This window comes from Pongo pygmaeus, chromosome 12, assembly GCF_028885625.2.
Source record: "Pongo pygmaeus isolate AG05252 chromosome 12, NHGRI_mPonPyg2-v2.0_pri, whole genome shotgun sequence".
NCBI classification, from domain to species: domain Eukaryota; kingdom Metazoa; phylum Chordata; class Mammalia; order Primates; family Hominidae; genus Pongo; species Pongo pygmaeus.
In genome coordinates, this window is record NC_072385.2 from 85227397 (window position 1) to 85243483 (window position 16087).

The window sequence follows — 16087 nt, forward strand, 5'->3', positions numbered from 1 at the left end:
ACCATAAGGCAAAAAAACTCATCTCTAAATCTCAAGACAAGAACACCAAACTGGCCTCATAAGAATAAATGCTAAGAAATTACATCTGCAGTAAACTTACAAACCTAAGGTATAAGTGTTTCAACTGCTACTTTTTTTTTTTTTTGAGACAGTGTCTCGCTCCGTCACCCAGGTCGGAGTGCAGTGGCCTGATCTCGGCTCACTGCAAACTCCGCCTCCCAGGTTCACTCCATTCTCCTGCCTCAGCCTCCCGAGCAGCTGGAACTACAGGCGCCCGCCACCACGCCCAGCTAATTTTTTCTATTTTTAGTAGAGACAAGGTTTCACCATGTTAGCCAGGATGGTCTCGATCTCCTGACCTCATGATCTGCCCGCCTCAGCCTCCCAAGGTGCTGGGATTACAGGTGTGAGCCATCGCGCCCGGCCGCTACTTTCATATGAGTAGTAACACTTTGACAATCTCCTTCGTTTTATTTGCTCAACCTTGGATTAATGGCAACCTGGTATAACCAAAAGATGTCAACAATTTTAGCTAATATAAGATATTCCATTGTCTCTTCTCGGCCACTAAACCAACTACATTTGCTCCTAATAAATTCTTTAAAATTGACTATCATAAAAAAAGTCCCTAACATCTAATATATATTAATAAGAGTCTGCTTTCTTGACCTAATATCCAGGTGTAATAATGGAACATTAAAAATTCAGGGCCGGGGCCAAGCACGGTGGCTCAGGCCTGTAATCCCACCACTTTGGGAGGCTGAGGCGAGCGGACCACCTGAGGTCGGGAGTTCTAGACCAGCCTGACCAACATGGAGAAACCCCTTCTCTATTAAACATACAAAATTAGCTGGGAGTGGCACATGCCTGCAATCCCAGCTACTTGGGAGGTTGAGGCAGGAGAATCACTTGAACCAGGGAGGCAGAGGTTGCGGTGAGCTAAGATCGTGCCATTGCACTCCAGCCTGGGCAACAAGAGTGAAACTCTGTCTCAAAAAAAAAAAAAAAAAAAAATTCAAGGCCGGGAATGATGGCTCATGCCTGTAATCCTAGCACTTTGGGAGGCCAAGGCAGGTGGATCACTTGAGTCCAGGAGTTCAAGGCCAGCCTGGGCAACATAGTAAGACCCCATCTCTACAAAAAATACAAAAATTAGCCAGGCATGGTTGTGCACGCCTATAGTCCCAGCCACTCTCGGGGCGGAGGTGGGAGGATAACTGAGCCTGGGAGCAGAGGTTGCAGTGAGCCAAGATCACACCACAGCACTCCAGCATGGGTGGCAGAGCAAGACCCTGTCTCAAACAAACAAACAAACAAAAAATTCGGCAGTGAGGTCTTCTGTTAAAACCAGGATGCCCTGTAGGTGTCAGTAACTAACGACAAGGTCACACTAACCTGCCTGTATTTGAACCTACCTTGTTTTTCTTGCCTCGTGGTTCACTTAGAGCTAGTTCATCTTGAAGTAGTTCTACCCTCTTGGCAAGCTGCAGATTTCGAAATGTCAAACTGTCCATTTCCTGTTGCAGTTTTCTCAATGACTGCTCCTTCATTTTCAGTTGCTCCTATATCAAAGTGAAAACAGATTGGTCCTCACAGTTTAGCTGTAAGGTTTAGAAATTTTATTAAAAATTATTTCTATTTCACCAAAATATAATCAAAACCTCTTGCTTTAGGAAATTCAGGTTGTATGTGTATCATTTCAGTTCTTAAGTTTTTAGCACTTTGTGAAAAGATAATCTTTTGGCTAAACCAAGTAAATATAAAAATAAGCAACTATACTAAAGTAACACATCGTGATCAACTAACACATCCTATGACAGTGAACAGACACAAAGACTGAGGCTACAAGTTTATAAACTTATTTTACTTATTTATTTGTTTATTTATTTTTGAGACAGAGTCTCGCTCTATCGCCCAGGCTGGAGTGCAGTGGCACAATCTCGGCTCACTGCAACCTCTGCCACCCGAGTTCAAGCGTTTCTCATGCCTCTGCCTCCTGAGTGGCTGGGACTTCAGGCGCACACCACCATGCCCGGCTAATTTTTTTGTATTTTTAGTAGAGACAGGGTTTCGCCATGTTGGACAGGCTGGTCTCAAATTCCTGACCTCAGGTGATCCACCTGCCTCAGCCACCCAAAGGGCTGGGTTTACAGGCATGAGCCACCGTGCCTGGCCAAACTTAGATATTTGAAAAGAACCTCAGATTTACTGATGAGTCCCTTCAGTGAACACGAATGGGAAGAAATATACTTGTATTCCCTTTTTTCTGTAAATCCTCCCTGAATTTAAATTAGTCAAAATGAAGTCTGCAACACACTTAATTTTTCTTCAACTATTCTGACATATCAAAGATAAAAATCAGTATCATACCAAAAATATTTTCATATGCTGTCCTACAATAATTCACTTTAAAGCTAAATGAGAATAGAAACAAAATCTAAAATATTCTGCTAACCTTTTTGACACACCCTCTGCTGACCATTTTGTTCTGTTTATGCCATAATGGGGTAAGAAAATGGGAAGCTAAAGAAAAATATTTAGTTTCACTCTATTTTTTAAAAGAATTAGAATTCTAACTATATTTTACTTATGATGTTCTGACAACTTTTTATTCACTGATTATCAAACACAGATGGCCATGTAATACTGTATATTTAAAGAACTGGGCTGGCACGGTGGCTCATGCCTGTAATCCCAGCACTTTGGGAAGCCGAGACAGGAGGATTGCTTAAGCCCAGAAGGTGGAGACCAGCCTGAGCAACATAGTGAGACCTCATCTCTATTTAAAAAAATAGAAAATAAAAAAATAAAGAACTGTATGTTTACTAATTTCACTGAAACAATTATAAAACATGAAGGTCATGCTTTAACGAACAGATGATTTAACTGTATTGAAACAGCAACCTAGGCCAGGTGCAGTGGCTCACGCCTATAATCCCAGCACTTTGGGAGGCTGAAGTGGGCAGATCACTCGAGGTCAGGAGTTTGAAACTGGCCTGGCCAACATGACAAAACTCCGACTCTACTAAAAATACAAAAATTAGCCAGGCAGGGTGGTGCACGCCTGTGATCCCAGCGACTCAGGAGGCTGAAGCGCAAGAATCACTCAAACCAGGGAGGCAGAGGTTGCAGTAAGCTGAGACTGTGCCATTGCACTCCAGCCTGGGTGACAGAGTAAGACTCTGTCTCCAAAAAAAAAAAAAGGAACAGCAACCTAAAAACCATAGGCTAGTGTCTACACTCTACTGACATTACCTGCATGTTGAGAACAGTGCTAGAGGGATAGAACAATGTGCTCCCATTAAAGAGAAAATAATTTTTTTCTACATTTGTTTAGTAAAACCAATTTTTACTTGTAGTTCAAAGGTAATTTTAGGCCTAGCCCATGTCCAAACTATCATGTCTTTCAAATTTTAAAAATTCAAATCAATGAACATTGATTACACCTAACAGCTCACTGAAGGGGTAAACCCAGTAATAAAACTAAAAGCCTCCTGTAACACGGGACATCCTAATATTCCTGTCTAGCAAACTGGCAAATTGTCACTTGTTGTACTATAATTACAATGACTACTGTAATAAATAGTAAAACAAAAAATAATTTATTTTCTCTCATAATTTACATTCTATAATTATAATATATAATTATGCTTATAATTCTTAAAATGAACTAATGCTCCAACTCCATTAACCAATCACTAATTTCAGAAAACATCTATCCCAGCCTTTCGCTAAACTCCAGTTTCTGTAATGGGGATGATAATGTTATCTGACTTCATAGGGTTGTTGTGAACACTAAATAAGATAATGGATATAATGGACTTAGCACAATGCCTGGTATGCAGTGAGTGCTCAATCAATAGAACCAGCTGTCACCATGCCTACCACTGTTCCTACCATTGCTGCCATCACAGAGTTAATCAAACACAACCAGCAACAGGAGGGTATGAAACACCAGCACAGGCTACTAGGACAAACTAGGAAAGACTTTCCCCAGCAATCAGTTTAAATATCATTAGGAGATATAATGATCATTTCTTCAACAATTTTGGTGAAACAATAACTTGACTAATAAATCCTGACTATAAAGCTTCTTTTTTAATCATCTTGGCTTGGGTGCAGAGAGCCTGGAAGTAGGGGTGGGGTGTTCAGAACCATCTCAACCCTGAGGCTGTGCTAACAGCACCTGAGGAGGAGACGCTCAGAGACAGATTTCTCTCCTGTAGGATCCAACAACTGACTACATAAAAGGACAATTTCTGGGGCTTAGTTGCCTAAGTGGAGCCACCTCAGACATATTACTGATCAGGGGCTTCTCCAGAAAGAGACAGAAGAGGAATCCTAATCCCATCTGTCTAAAGAGAGCAGAGGGAGCAAGAAAGGGAAAGAGCAAAAGAGTGAGCTAGACAGTATATTTAACTGAAACTTGGCCAAGAAGAAATCCAAATCCTAGAATTAATTTATCCATTAAAAAATATCACTAAGCAATATTTACTACACGCCTACTAGAAATGAGGCAGAAACAAATTCCTTCATCTATCATATTTCTCCCCTCAGTTAACAAAAATGCTGATGGTAAAATGTATCACTCAAAGAGTGTCCTGATTAACACAGGTTATTACGATTAAATAGCTCAACTAAAGGCAAGATTTAGGGACTAAATGATTCACACAATGGAGTCCACTTATTAGAGACCTCCCATCTGCTGAGTGAGAGGGATTCAAATAGGAGTATGACATAGCCTCCCTCAGAAAGCTGTCTGTGATGACAACTGATAAGAAGCCTTAATAATCCAGATAAACTGAGCTAAGTAAAGGCCTTGAGGCACAGGAGTAATGCATTAGACAAACTCACATAATACCTTTTTTTATAATTTTTAGCTAAGGAAATCAAAGTACCTCATATTCTTACCTAAGCCAGTAGGAAAATTAACCATAAAAAACTGTATTACTGTCCCTTATCCCTAGTGAATCAGTGTCAGAGTTGGAACTTTAACCCAGAAAAAACATCAAAGCATTTGGTGTTGCTTTGAGCAACACCAAATGCTAACTTAACCCTCACAACACAAATATCCTGTTGCCCACCTTTAAAGCTGCAGAATTTGCTTGTTCATCCACAACACCTTTTTTCAGAACCTGATTCTGAGCCCGAAGCTGAAAACAGAGAAAGCAATTATCAATTTCTAATATAAAGCAATTGGTTATATCAAGGAAATCACATCAATTTTACAGGCACCATTACACTGAGTAACTAAGTAGCTTCTCACATATATATGACAACAAAAAAGTATTAGACCCAAAGAGGGTAGTAGATACAATAATTCACCATTTTACAGATAAGGACACACAGGCTGAGTTGCCCAATGACATAAAAAAAAAAAAATCAATGGCAAAACTGGGACTAAAATCCAGTCTCCTGATTTCTAGTGTGTCACTCTTTCTATAAAACCAAGTCCCATCCCTAAATAAAAACTAATACAATAAATAATAGGGTACTGAATATGCCATGTTCCTTGAAATTCTGACACACCATTCATTTGTAAAATACATACAACTGGACTAATTATAAAGTAAGAATTCCACAGAAAATAAAAAAGTGGGGCATCAACATCCCAGCATGACACTGTGCCTAATATTAGACATGCAAATGTCATCATCAACAATGGCCTCGGGCATCAGCTGGGGCAGTGTACAAAAGCAACTAAGAAGCAGGCTCCATTTAAAAGTTAATAATAGTACCCACTTACATATGAATGCTCACTACAAACCAGGCACCGTCCTAAGTACTTTCACGTATTACTTCATCTAATCCTCACAAACCTATGAAGTGGGTACTCTAATTACCTCCATTTTACAGATGAGGAAACTGAGGCACAGAGAAGTTAAGTAGCAATGTTGAGATTCAGACTCTACCAGTTTGGACTCCAAAGTCATAATGCCAATTAGACAATATTGGCTGCTATTTCACAAAGCTACATTTAAGTGAAAAAAGCAGTGAGCTGGTGAGGTGAGAGATGCCTTTGGAGAAAGAGGTAAAACTTGGGCTTTTTTTTCACAGTTAATTATTAAATACTGAGAAATAACGCTATTTTAAATAAAGTATACAAATCAGAAATTATGCAGCTAAATGCATTTTTACTTATGTATACCTCTATATAACCACCACTGGCAGGGTTTTAAAAGGTAAAATTTACTTCTGTAATAAGAGGAAAGTATTCTCAGCGAAGAGAACATAGAGCACTTAAGTATAAATATACAAGCTCATTGTAGCTGAAGCAAAAGGTTTACAGACTAATATTCCCAGGGCTCAGTGCAGATATCATGAAAGATCAGGTTCTTCTCTGAGAAACTGAAAGAATGAGACATCCTTGTATGTGAGCTTTAAAAAAAAAAAATCTATTTCTAAAATTAGAAATAAAAAATTTTTAAAAATCTTTCTAATTCTGCATAGCTCAGATCTGTCTCCTGAGAACACAGAACAGAAATGACCCTTTTCTGTGCCAAAAGAACAGGCATATTTGAATGCTAAATCTTAAACTATTTAAAACTCAATGGAAAATTTAGCTAAGATTCTGAGATAAAATGCAGGAATACTGCAGGATATTCAACAGTTTGAGCAAAAGACAGACTAAAAAGATGAGATTCTTCTATTTTTAGAAAGTTAGAGATGACAGTTCATTACCACAATAGAAAGCAGACCCAAATCTTTGCTCTGCCATTTATTAGACAATACAAACTTGGGAAATTCACTTAACCTTTCTGAGCTTCAGCTATATGGTCTAGGGTAAATTCATTTACCCTACCTTCCTTCTTCTGAGGCTACTGTGAGAACCAGATAAGAAACCTGCGTCAAAGCACTTTCTAAACTATAAAATGCTCCACAAATGCAAACAGAGCTCTTATTATTAGAACAGGTTCAAAATGACAACAGATATGTTTATTATAGTTTGCATGGTGTAAGGCATTGTACACCTTGATTGATATGGGGGAGAATGTAAAAGATATGGTCTCTATTTTCAAAGAACTTACACTTTAAAAGGGAAGATAAAATATTAAAAGATAACAAGCAATACTAGTATTTCCTGCTTGAAAAAAAAAGTAGAAGATATTAAATTCTCTAGAACATGGGTCGGCCAACTAAGGTCTGAGGGCCAAATTGGCAGGCTATTTTTAAAGTTCTATTGGAACACAGCCACACTCATTCATTTACGTACTGTCTATGGTTGCTTTTGAGGTACAATGGAAGAGATGAGTAGTTGCAACAGGAACCACATAGCCTCAAGCCTAGAATATTTACTGTGTGGCCTCTTACAGAGCTTGGTAACCTCTGCTCTAGAAGTTCAAAAGAGAGAAATACCACTTTAATGTTGACTTCTGTGATGTAGTGTTCTACTTTTTAAGCAAATTATCAACATAGTCTTGAATAATGTGCTACTTAGCAGAATTCAATAAATACTTTCAAATCCATATAGCCAAAAAAATAGCAATACTGCTTCAGTCTTTAGATTTTATTTTATAAATCTAAAGTCTTTAGATTTTATTTCATACCCCTGTCTTAGCTGTGATCTGTAATCTCTTACATGTCTTCTTTGTGTGGTATCTAGAAGCTCCTAATGACTACTTCAAGGACTAAGAATGAAGCTTGAAGTTTACTGAACTGATAATTTCCTGTAGGACCAGAATCACAGCAATTAATTTTAAGAAAAAAAACCTCATCTTTCATTTCTAAGGCACACTGCAGAGTATTTAAAGCAAATTGAACAGACTGCTTTGTTAAAAAGCAAAATGAAACTTTCAAGCTATTGCTGTTAGGAATTTAATATAACTGATTATAACAAAAAAAAATTAGGATTTTCCTTTGGAAAATAGTTTTTTGCTAAACTGGTAACTCAAACATGGTTTCAATGAAACCATTTAACAGACAATGCAGCTTTTTAAGAAACTGTTATCTGAAACACCTTTCTATTGCTTAGTAGGTAGAAATGGAGGAAGATGATAAGCTTGCATACTCTATTGCCATTTTAACTACCCTTTGTGACATTTGACGTTTTTCTGCATTTCAGCATCACTTCTGCCATTCTTACTGCATTACTGAATGAGAAGCTTATAAAATCCTGAGCTGCTCTTATTAGACTGGTCTTTTTTTTTAATTTTATTATTTATTTATTTATTTATGTTGAGACTGAGTCTCGCTCTGTTGCCCAGGCTGAAGTGCAGTGGTGCAATCTCAGCCAACTGTAGCCTCCACCTCTCAAGTTCAAGCGATTCTCCTGCCTCAGCCTCCCAAGAAGCTGGGATTATAGGCACCCGCCACCACGCCCAGCTAATTTTTTGTATTTTTAGTAGAGACATGGTTTCACCATGTTGGCTAGGCTGGTCTTGAACTCCTGACCTCAAGTGATCTGCCCGCCTCAGCCTCCCAAAGTGCTGGGATTACAGTCATGAGTCACCACATCCGGCCAGCCTGGTCTTTTAGAATCTATCTTTCTCTGCACCAGTACTCACCACAGAGGGGAGGCAAATGAACAGTTTCTGTTTTAGATGTAGGTATAAGATTACCAGATGGTCACTACTGCCTCTAGGAGTCCAGAATGGAGACTCCAATGCATACGACATAACTGAGAAACAACTGCCCTGAAGTCTCTATTAGTGCAGAAAAACTCTCCTGCAGATGATAGAGCTTATTTTCAACAGCTGTGCACCAAGCTCTTCTATTCCATTCAGTGGGGGAAGAGTACCTCTGAATCCCTCTTAATCCTTTTAAATCTTATTTTTCCTTGTTTTGTAATCTTCTGATTCATTTTACCCTTACTTTGAGAGCACAGCCCTTCTTCACTTTGGCCGACCAAATCCCACCTGTTCTCTAGGATCCTACTTTTTACCTACTGGCCCTACTTCCTCCATAATTTTTCCTAATCACTCCCTGACTCCCTATGGCCCATAGAGAGCCTGTGCCTCAGTTCCTTTGGCACTTACTAACAACAAAACATCTCTTATTAAACTATTCAGTTTTAATTTTGCTTCTAAAAACAGTAAATTTTACATTTTACTAATATATGTATTTCTGTATAGGCTGGGCGCGGTGGCTCATGCCTGTAATCACAGCACTTTAGGAGACCGAGGCGGGCAGATCACCTGAGGTCAGGAGTTCAAAACCAGCCTAGCCAACATGGCAAAACCCCATCTCTACTGAAAATACAAAAATTAGCCAGGCATGGTGGCAGGCGCCTGTAATCCCAGCTACTCAGGAGGCTGAGGCTGGAGAATTGCTTGAACCCAGAAGACAGACGGAGGCTGCAGTGAGCCAAGATCACACCACTGCGCTCCAGCCTAGGAGACAGAACAAATCAATCAATTAATAAATAAATTTCTGTACTCATTTCCCACCTGCCACTTTAAACTGTTCTCCACGGTAAAGACTACAGTATACTTCCTTGTATTTCCTGCCTGCCATGAAAGATCAATGCTATGGATAGAGAAGGAACTCAATAAATTTTTGGTTAATTAATCAGATCAGTTAATATGATGAATCAAATTAATCAAATCAAATAAATTATACTACATATAAAGGTGTTTAAGTATAATACATTACATAAGAGATTGCCATTACTTTAACAGTTCTCTTTTAAGACTCTCCAAATAATTTGAACCTCATGATCCTATTGGACACCAAGAATCCTCAAAAGCCTTGAGCCTAACTCTCTAACGACCAGTGCCCAGACCTGCTCTCTATAACTCTGGTTCTGGAATAGCCCAACTTCAGTGAGGCCTATCACACAGCTGTTTCTCCTAGGACACAGAGTGGTGGTAAGCTCACTACGACTTCTCTCATGCCACTTTGACAATATGTGATAGGCTAAATGGCCCAAGATTGGGGATTTATTACCTTCAATCACAAACTGTTGGAAAAGTTTGTGGGGAAAGTGAGATGAATCAGTCATATGCATTTTCTCAGCTAATCCTCAACAATCTTGTGTTAGAACCACTTTTACATGGCTGTCTTCATGCAGTGGACTTTTTTTGACGTTTATACATATTTTACAACCCTATAAAATAAACCTTTAAACATACAGTCTTTTCTTCAATACAAAGTGACATGTGCAAGACAACCCTATGCCGCACCAAAACCCTGATTCAAAGCTTCAGGATACTGAAGTCATGTGCAGACTCCAGCTGCAGTATCTGGCCTGGATGACCCCTAAAACTCCTTCCAGTTCTAACATTTTAAGTATTCCAAATTACTGGGAATCCTACTTAGTCTTTCTTTCTGCCTACTTACTTGTTGCTATCCCAGGACAGGGATAAAGTATGTGCAGGCTACATATTATGCAGCAATAGCTGGGGTTACTTTGTCACTGAGGCAGGAAAAAAACTCACATCTGCCTCAAATGGCATCCTTTCTCCTGCTCCTGCTCCCATGCAGGGAAACTCACCTAGGACAAAACCCCAACCCTTGCAGTTTAGCTGCCCCTAGGTGAATGGGTGAGTAAATCAGTTAAACTAAAGAGGAAGAGGAGGCTGCCCCTTGTCTTTCTAGGGCCTTGTCCCAAGTGTGGTCTTTGGACAGCTGCAATAGTTTTACCTGGAGGCAGAATCTCAGGCCCCACCCCAGACCTACTAAACCAGAATCAGCAGTTTAACAAGGTCTTCAAGTGAGTCATTTAGACATTTACATCTGTGATGCACAGACCCAGGGTCTAAGCTAGCACTGTCCAACGGAGTACTCAATAGCTACAAGTGGCTATTTAAATTAAATTATTTAAATTAAATAAAACCTAAAATTCAGTTCCTCAGTCACACACTAGCTACGTTTCAAGCACTCAACAGCCATGCATGGCTAGTGGTTACCCTGCTGGACAGCACAGATACAGAACATTTTCATTCTCATGGAAACTTCCATTGGATAGCACTGAACACAAACCTGTTTTCCAACCCAACTTTACTAGTGAATCCTACCTACACATCAGGGTCAAAAAAAAAAAAAAGCTCATATTCAATTTTAATCCTATCCAGCTCCTGAGTCTATTTCTCTATAAAAGTGGATGATAAATCAGGTACTGCCAAATCCTGTTATCTGGAGAGCAAACATGCTGGATCAAAACTGACCCTTTCTCCATATGAGTAGCTGTGTACTAAGAGTGTAAGTCTAAAAAGTTCCCAAAGGCCCCTTTGTATGTAAAGGAAGCATCAGTTGCAAAGTAAACTGTAAAGAAATAATGGATGTTTGGCTTTCCTGCTGGCATCCATTGTCTCAAAAAAAAAAAGATCTTCTAAAAGATTATCTTTATTTCTGCCAAGGCTACTATCCCAATACCATTCCTTGAGCAATGATTTTCAAATGTTAGCATGAATCCAATCACTGGAAAGGTTTGTTACAACACAGATTGCTGGGTCTCACTGCTAGTTTCAGATTCAATAGGTGCAGGGTGGACCCAAGAATTTACATTTCTAACCCATTCCCAGATGATGTTGTTTCAGGTTCCACACTTTGAGAATCATTGACCCAGGGTAACACAAACATTGGGAAGACAATTAGAACTTGAAACTTGCTTACACACATACCACGGTGCCAGGCAAGAGTGCTCCCGCAAAGAAAGCAGGCTAAAATCAAATGAGCCAGAACTCAGCACTTTCTGCCTCTCTTCTCCATAATGAGATACAACAGAGCATCAGAAGCAGAGCAGGTCATGGAAGAAACAGCTAGTCAGAAATGGTCTTTCATCCTTAATCTATAATGTAGCAACTGAGGTCTTGATTAACTTTCCCTCACATCTCAAGGAGGTAGCTTGCATCTGTTATTTATTAACTTCACAAACCTCTGAAAACCAGCCTCTACACACATCCATTCTCCCTCACCAAACTCTACTGAACCTGAAATTTTAAAAACCTCAAATGACCCTCTAATTGCCCAAACCACTGGGTCTTAATCTCCATTTTTACTAACCTTTCCATAACACTTTCTTTTAGCAATCTGTTTGCCTCAGCAATTCTCATCTGCTTTGACCTCCACAGTTCATCTTTTATCTAACTGGACTCTGTCTCTTTAATGGGAGCTCCTCAGACCACTATTTGGTTTTTTTTTCTTCCTTTTCAAGAGGAAAGATGATGAGAGATGGGACCTTTCCTGGAACAAAGGCTGAAATCTGCATTAAAGAAGAATGAGAAGACTGCCAATGTCCTTGGCTTAGGGATCATGCTTGCTGCTCTCTTGATGGGCTTCCTTCTACAGATTAAGAGGACATCTTTTTTCCTTTGTATCCTAAATAAGGAAAAAATTATGCAACTGGATTTCAATATCAGCCCACGAGACTTGTACCAGGGAAGGTAATAAAAAGGTGGAATATCCTTAGGCATAGGGCTGGAGAGAGCATAAATCTTATCTCGAAATTGCCTGCTACTAGAATTGACAAGGAATAAAAAGCACAAGAAATCTTTTGATCAGGATCTGTTCTCCTGTGTTCTGAAATTCCCATCACATTGCAATTAAAAGAATGAAAAATGGCCTGGTCCAACAGGGGAGATGACCCCAAGTCTGGCAGGCCTCCTACAGTCTCCTTAGCATCCCTTCCTCCTCCAGGCACATCCTTCCCACAGGTGTTTCCCAATTTCTACCCTGATTAACTCTCAAAGTGCATCGTGATGGGACTTACTCCAAAAGTGCCAGCCTTTGTCCTGACTTTTAGCCAGTCCATGTCCATTAGAAAGTTTCAGCCGTTACTTCCAACATTACCTCATACTAATAATATGTGAATAACAAATTTAGTGTGCCTTCCAACCCTAAAACTCCTCAACTGTATCTAACCTCTCCTATAGCCCTTCACTCTGAACGGGCTCTTCTTCCCGCCGGCCCTCATTGTGTCAGTGGCAGTCATGTTCCCTCACCTCAGAGCTGCAGGGACAACTCCTGAGTCTTCCCACACTCACCAAGTCCCAAAATGAATGACACACAAGGATGAGTGCCTTATATCTTTCGTTAGTGCCATGCACATAGCAAGCACTCAAAAAAAGAAAGCTGAAAAGCATTTTTTAACCATAATTCCTGAATCTAGCCCCTTCTCTATAGCCCAGAAGTCACTAACTTTATATAATCCTACATTACTCTCCCCAAAACTATTTCAACAGTCTACTGTCTGCTTTTTTCCCACCAATCTTTCCCTATTTCAATCCATCCTTCACAGTTATCAGTCTCCTTCCTAAAAGTAATGTCACTCCCCTGCTTAACCTTTGGCATCTCTCCATTACTCAAAAGGTAAAGTTCACTCTTCTTACTTGACATCCACAACCTTTCATGATAGGGTCCAAGTTATCTCTCCTACCTCATTTCACCACTCTGCCATGTGAAAGCTCATTAAGATTAATGAGCTTTCTTTCATACCAGCAAACATGGACTGTTCCCTTTGCCTGGAAAGCTACCACTCCCTCATTTCCTCTTCTTTAATCCCCAATATAACCTCAACGCTTACCTGATGTCTTCGGTAGTCCCACTGAACTAACACTTGTCATACTGTATCGTAACTATGTACTATGTTAGAATATTCCATTAAAGGTGACTTGTTAAGCTGGAACCCTGCCTCACTCAGCAGACCCTGGCAGACTGCTCAAACGGGGCACATATTGTCTGTTAAACAAGCTTACATATACAAAAACTTTTCAGTTTTTATTACTTTGGGAGGCTATACAATTATTTCAGCAATGTAGTCCCTACTCAAAACATTTTGGAACTCCCCTCTTGCCATCTGGAATGGCCTTCTGAGCCTACTGGCTCTCTGGAGAAGAAAATCAGTCCCCTTGCTTTATACTCACGAAACATTTTATTTTTTTCTTCTTTTCACAGGTGTTGATCATGAAACATTTTCAACCAAAAATAGTAGAGCCAAATTTGAGCACTGCCAACCTCCACCCACCTCCCTTCATCACATGGATTTGTTCCAAACAACTTCTGGCCCTTCAAGCAAGGAAACACTCCTTCAAAAGATGAAGACTTGCCATCACTAACACTGTGCCACAGGCTCTTAAGACAATTTCAAATGGAAATGCAACAAAGTTTTGCTAATGGTAGCATCACTGAAATAAATGTAGTGTCTCAAAAGACTCCTATTTGATGGTGAAGAATTAAGCGTGTATGTTTAGGCACAAGTTTTATTTTTCAAAGAATATCTCATCTTGCTATTTGTTGAATGAAATCTTAAGGAATAAAATGTGTCTCAGTTTCTCCAAATTGCAAAAAGGAATTACCATCTTCCCACTGACTCCATGAATGCCAAGATCACTGAAAACTAAGCTTAATGACTGTTGAATCAACTTCCAAAGACGTAAAATTCTGCTTTAATAACTTCATTAAAATATTCTTAAACTAGAAACACCCCACCCAGAAACTGCAGCATCCTTTTCCAAGGAAAGCGTTCTATCATTTAAAAGTCTGATGCCATAAACACGAGAAAGGGGCAGGTCCCCATATTGCTTAATGTGTATTGAGCACCTACTGGGTGTCTGCCCCATTCCAGGTGACCGAGGGAAAAGAGAAAGAAAAGGATAGAGCCGTAGCACTCAAGCTTTCAAAATCATTCCTGACAACCTCCTGCCAAAGCAGTGAATACATTCATAACCACCCACCCCTAGTGAAGCAGTTTACCCGAATGTCTCTATTTACCCTCTCGAACTGATTCGGGGGAAGATAAATCTCTTTAACCTCATATCATCCCTGTGGGAGGGGAGAAGGGTTGATCTTCCCCATCCCTAGGATGAGAAAATTGAGGAAGCAGCGAGGTGAGGAGTGGTCCACACCTTTCCCTTCCCTTCTCGGCCAGCATTAGAGGCAAGAAGCCAGAATTTCTGACATCCCAGTCCCAAGCCCGCTACTTCAGTGAAGAGGAAGAATCAAACTCCAGCTTCTCCCTGCAAAAACGCTCACGGACGCAGACACCGCCCGGCCCCATCTCCTGGGAGCTGCAGGTGGAGGCACCGTAATGGTGGACGGAGGCGGCTGAGGGGAAAGGTGGGGCGCGCTCGCGTGCCCCTCCCGCAGTACCCCTCGGTCCCGGCAAGTCGCTGCCACGGCAACCTGAGGCCGCAGGGCGGGGGACCCCCTACTCCCAGACCACGATGGGTACCTTCGAGTACTCCTGAGCCAGCTTCTGGTACTTCCCCTGCAACTCAGCCGAGGCCATGGCCTCCCCCGCCCGGTAGAGGCCAGGCCGCCCAGGCGGCTCAGCCTGTCTCCCGCCCCCAAACCCAGACACGCTCCCGGGAACGGCTCAGGCAGTCTCTGCCTGCTTGGCCACCGCCGCCGCCGCCGCGCCTCCTCCTCCACTTCCGGGTTCGCGGGGTGGGAGGAAGGTGGAGTGGGGCCGGGGGCGGAGCGACTACAGAGGGCGGGGCGACGTCTGGCGTCACTGCCCCACCCTTCGCGCCCGAATACGTGCGTGCGTAGCCTCGCTGGCGTGCCTGGGCTGTGCCTCTGGGACCAGGGGGCGCCATCTTGACGCATGGTCCAAGATGGCGACCTGAAACGCAGAACGAGAGAATGAAGACGAGAAGAGATTCATGAGAGCCTATAGAATGGGCGGGGGACCTAGGAGAGGGACGGTAATTGCGAAGAGCAGAGGGCCGGAAGAAGAAACATTCTAAGCGCATCAAGAATTCTGGCCGACTCCCCACAGCCCCGGGTTCCCATGGCAACCGCCTGGCGCTTGATGGTTACATCTTTCAGAACAAGCATGGAAAGATTTGTGTATTCGGCTATTTTGTCATCCGCACATGATAGCACAGGACATGCTCTGCACTGTAAACTCTCAGACCTCCGATATTTGTAACTTTGGCTGCTGCCACTGACCCCGGCTCCAAACCTTCACTGTCCTGTATTTTGACATTTCTTTGTGTCGATCTCTACCCACTTCATCCGCCTACTCCTACCCCTTTACACACACCACATCAGAGCTTTTTTCTGGGGACTGAGTAAAAGACCTTTAGGAAATTTCAGGTATCGATTCCTTCTATGCATGCAGAGTAGGTATGAACAGCAAAAATAAAAAATAAAAAAAATTGAAGCAGAAATAGTCTGCCTGAGAGATTTTATGCGGATATTGCTT

At 41.2% G+C, this 16087-nt stretch overlaps 1 protein-coding gene across 4 annotated transcripts in view; it reads right to left on the reverse strand.

Moving 5' to 3' along the window:
- The window catches only part of PPP1R21 (protein phosphatase 1 regulatory subunit 21), a 73840-nt gene extending 58471 nt beyond the window's left edge, over positions 1-15369 (reverse strand). Inside the window, exons 1-3 of one of the 4 annotated variants that reach the window (XM_054474742.2) lie at positions 15110-15369; positions 5085-5153; positions 1416-1562 (exon numbers count right to left, since the gene is read on the reverse strand). In XM_054474742.2, coding sequence (XP_054330717.1) covers positions 1416-1562; positions 5085-5153; positions 15110-15166 — 273 coding nt within the window. In that variant the 5' untranslated portion in view covers positions 15167-15369. Of the gene's footprint in view, positions 1-1415; positions 1602-5084; positions 5156-15109 lie in introns of those variants that run through there. The other 3 variants (XM_054474743.2, XM_063649389.1, XM_063649390.1) reach the window with 3 other exon arrangements.
- Positions 15370-16087: the final 718 nt, after the last annotated feature.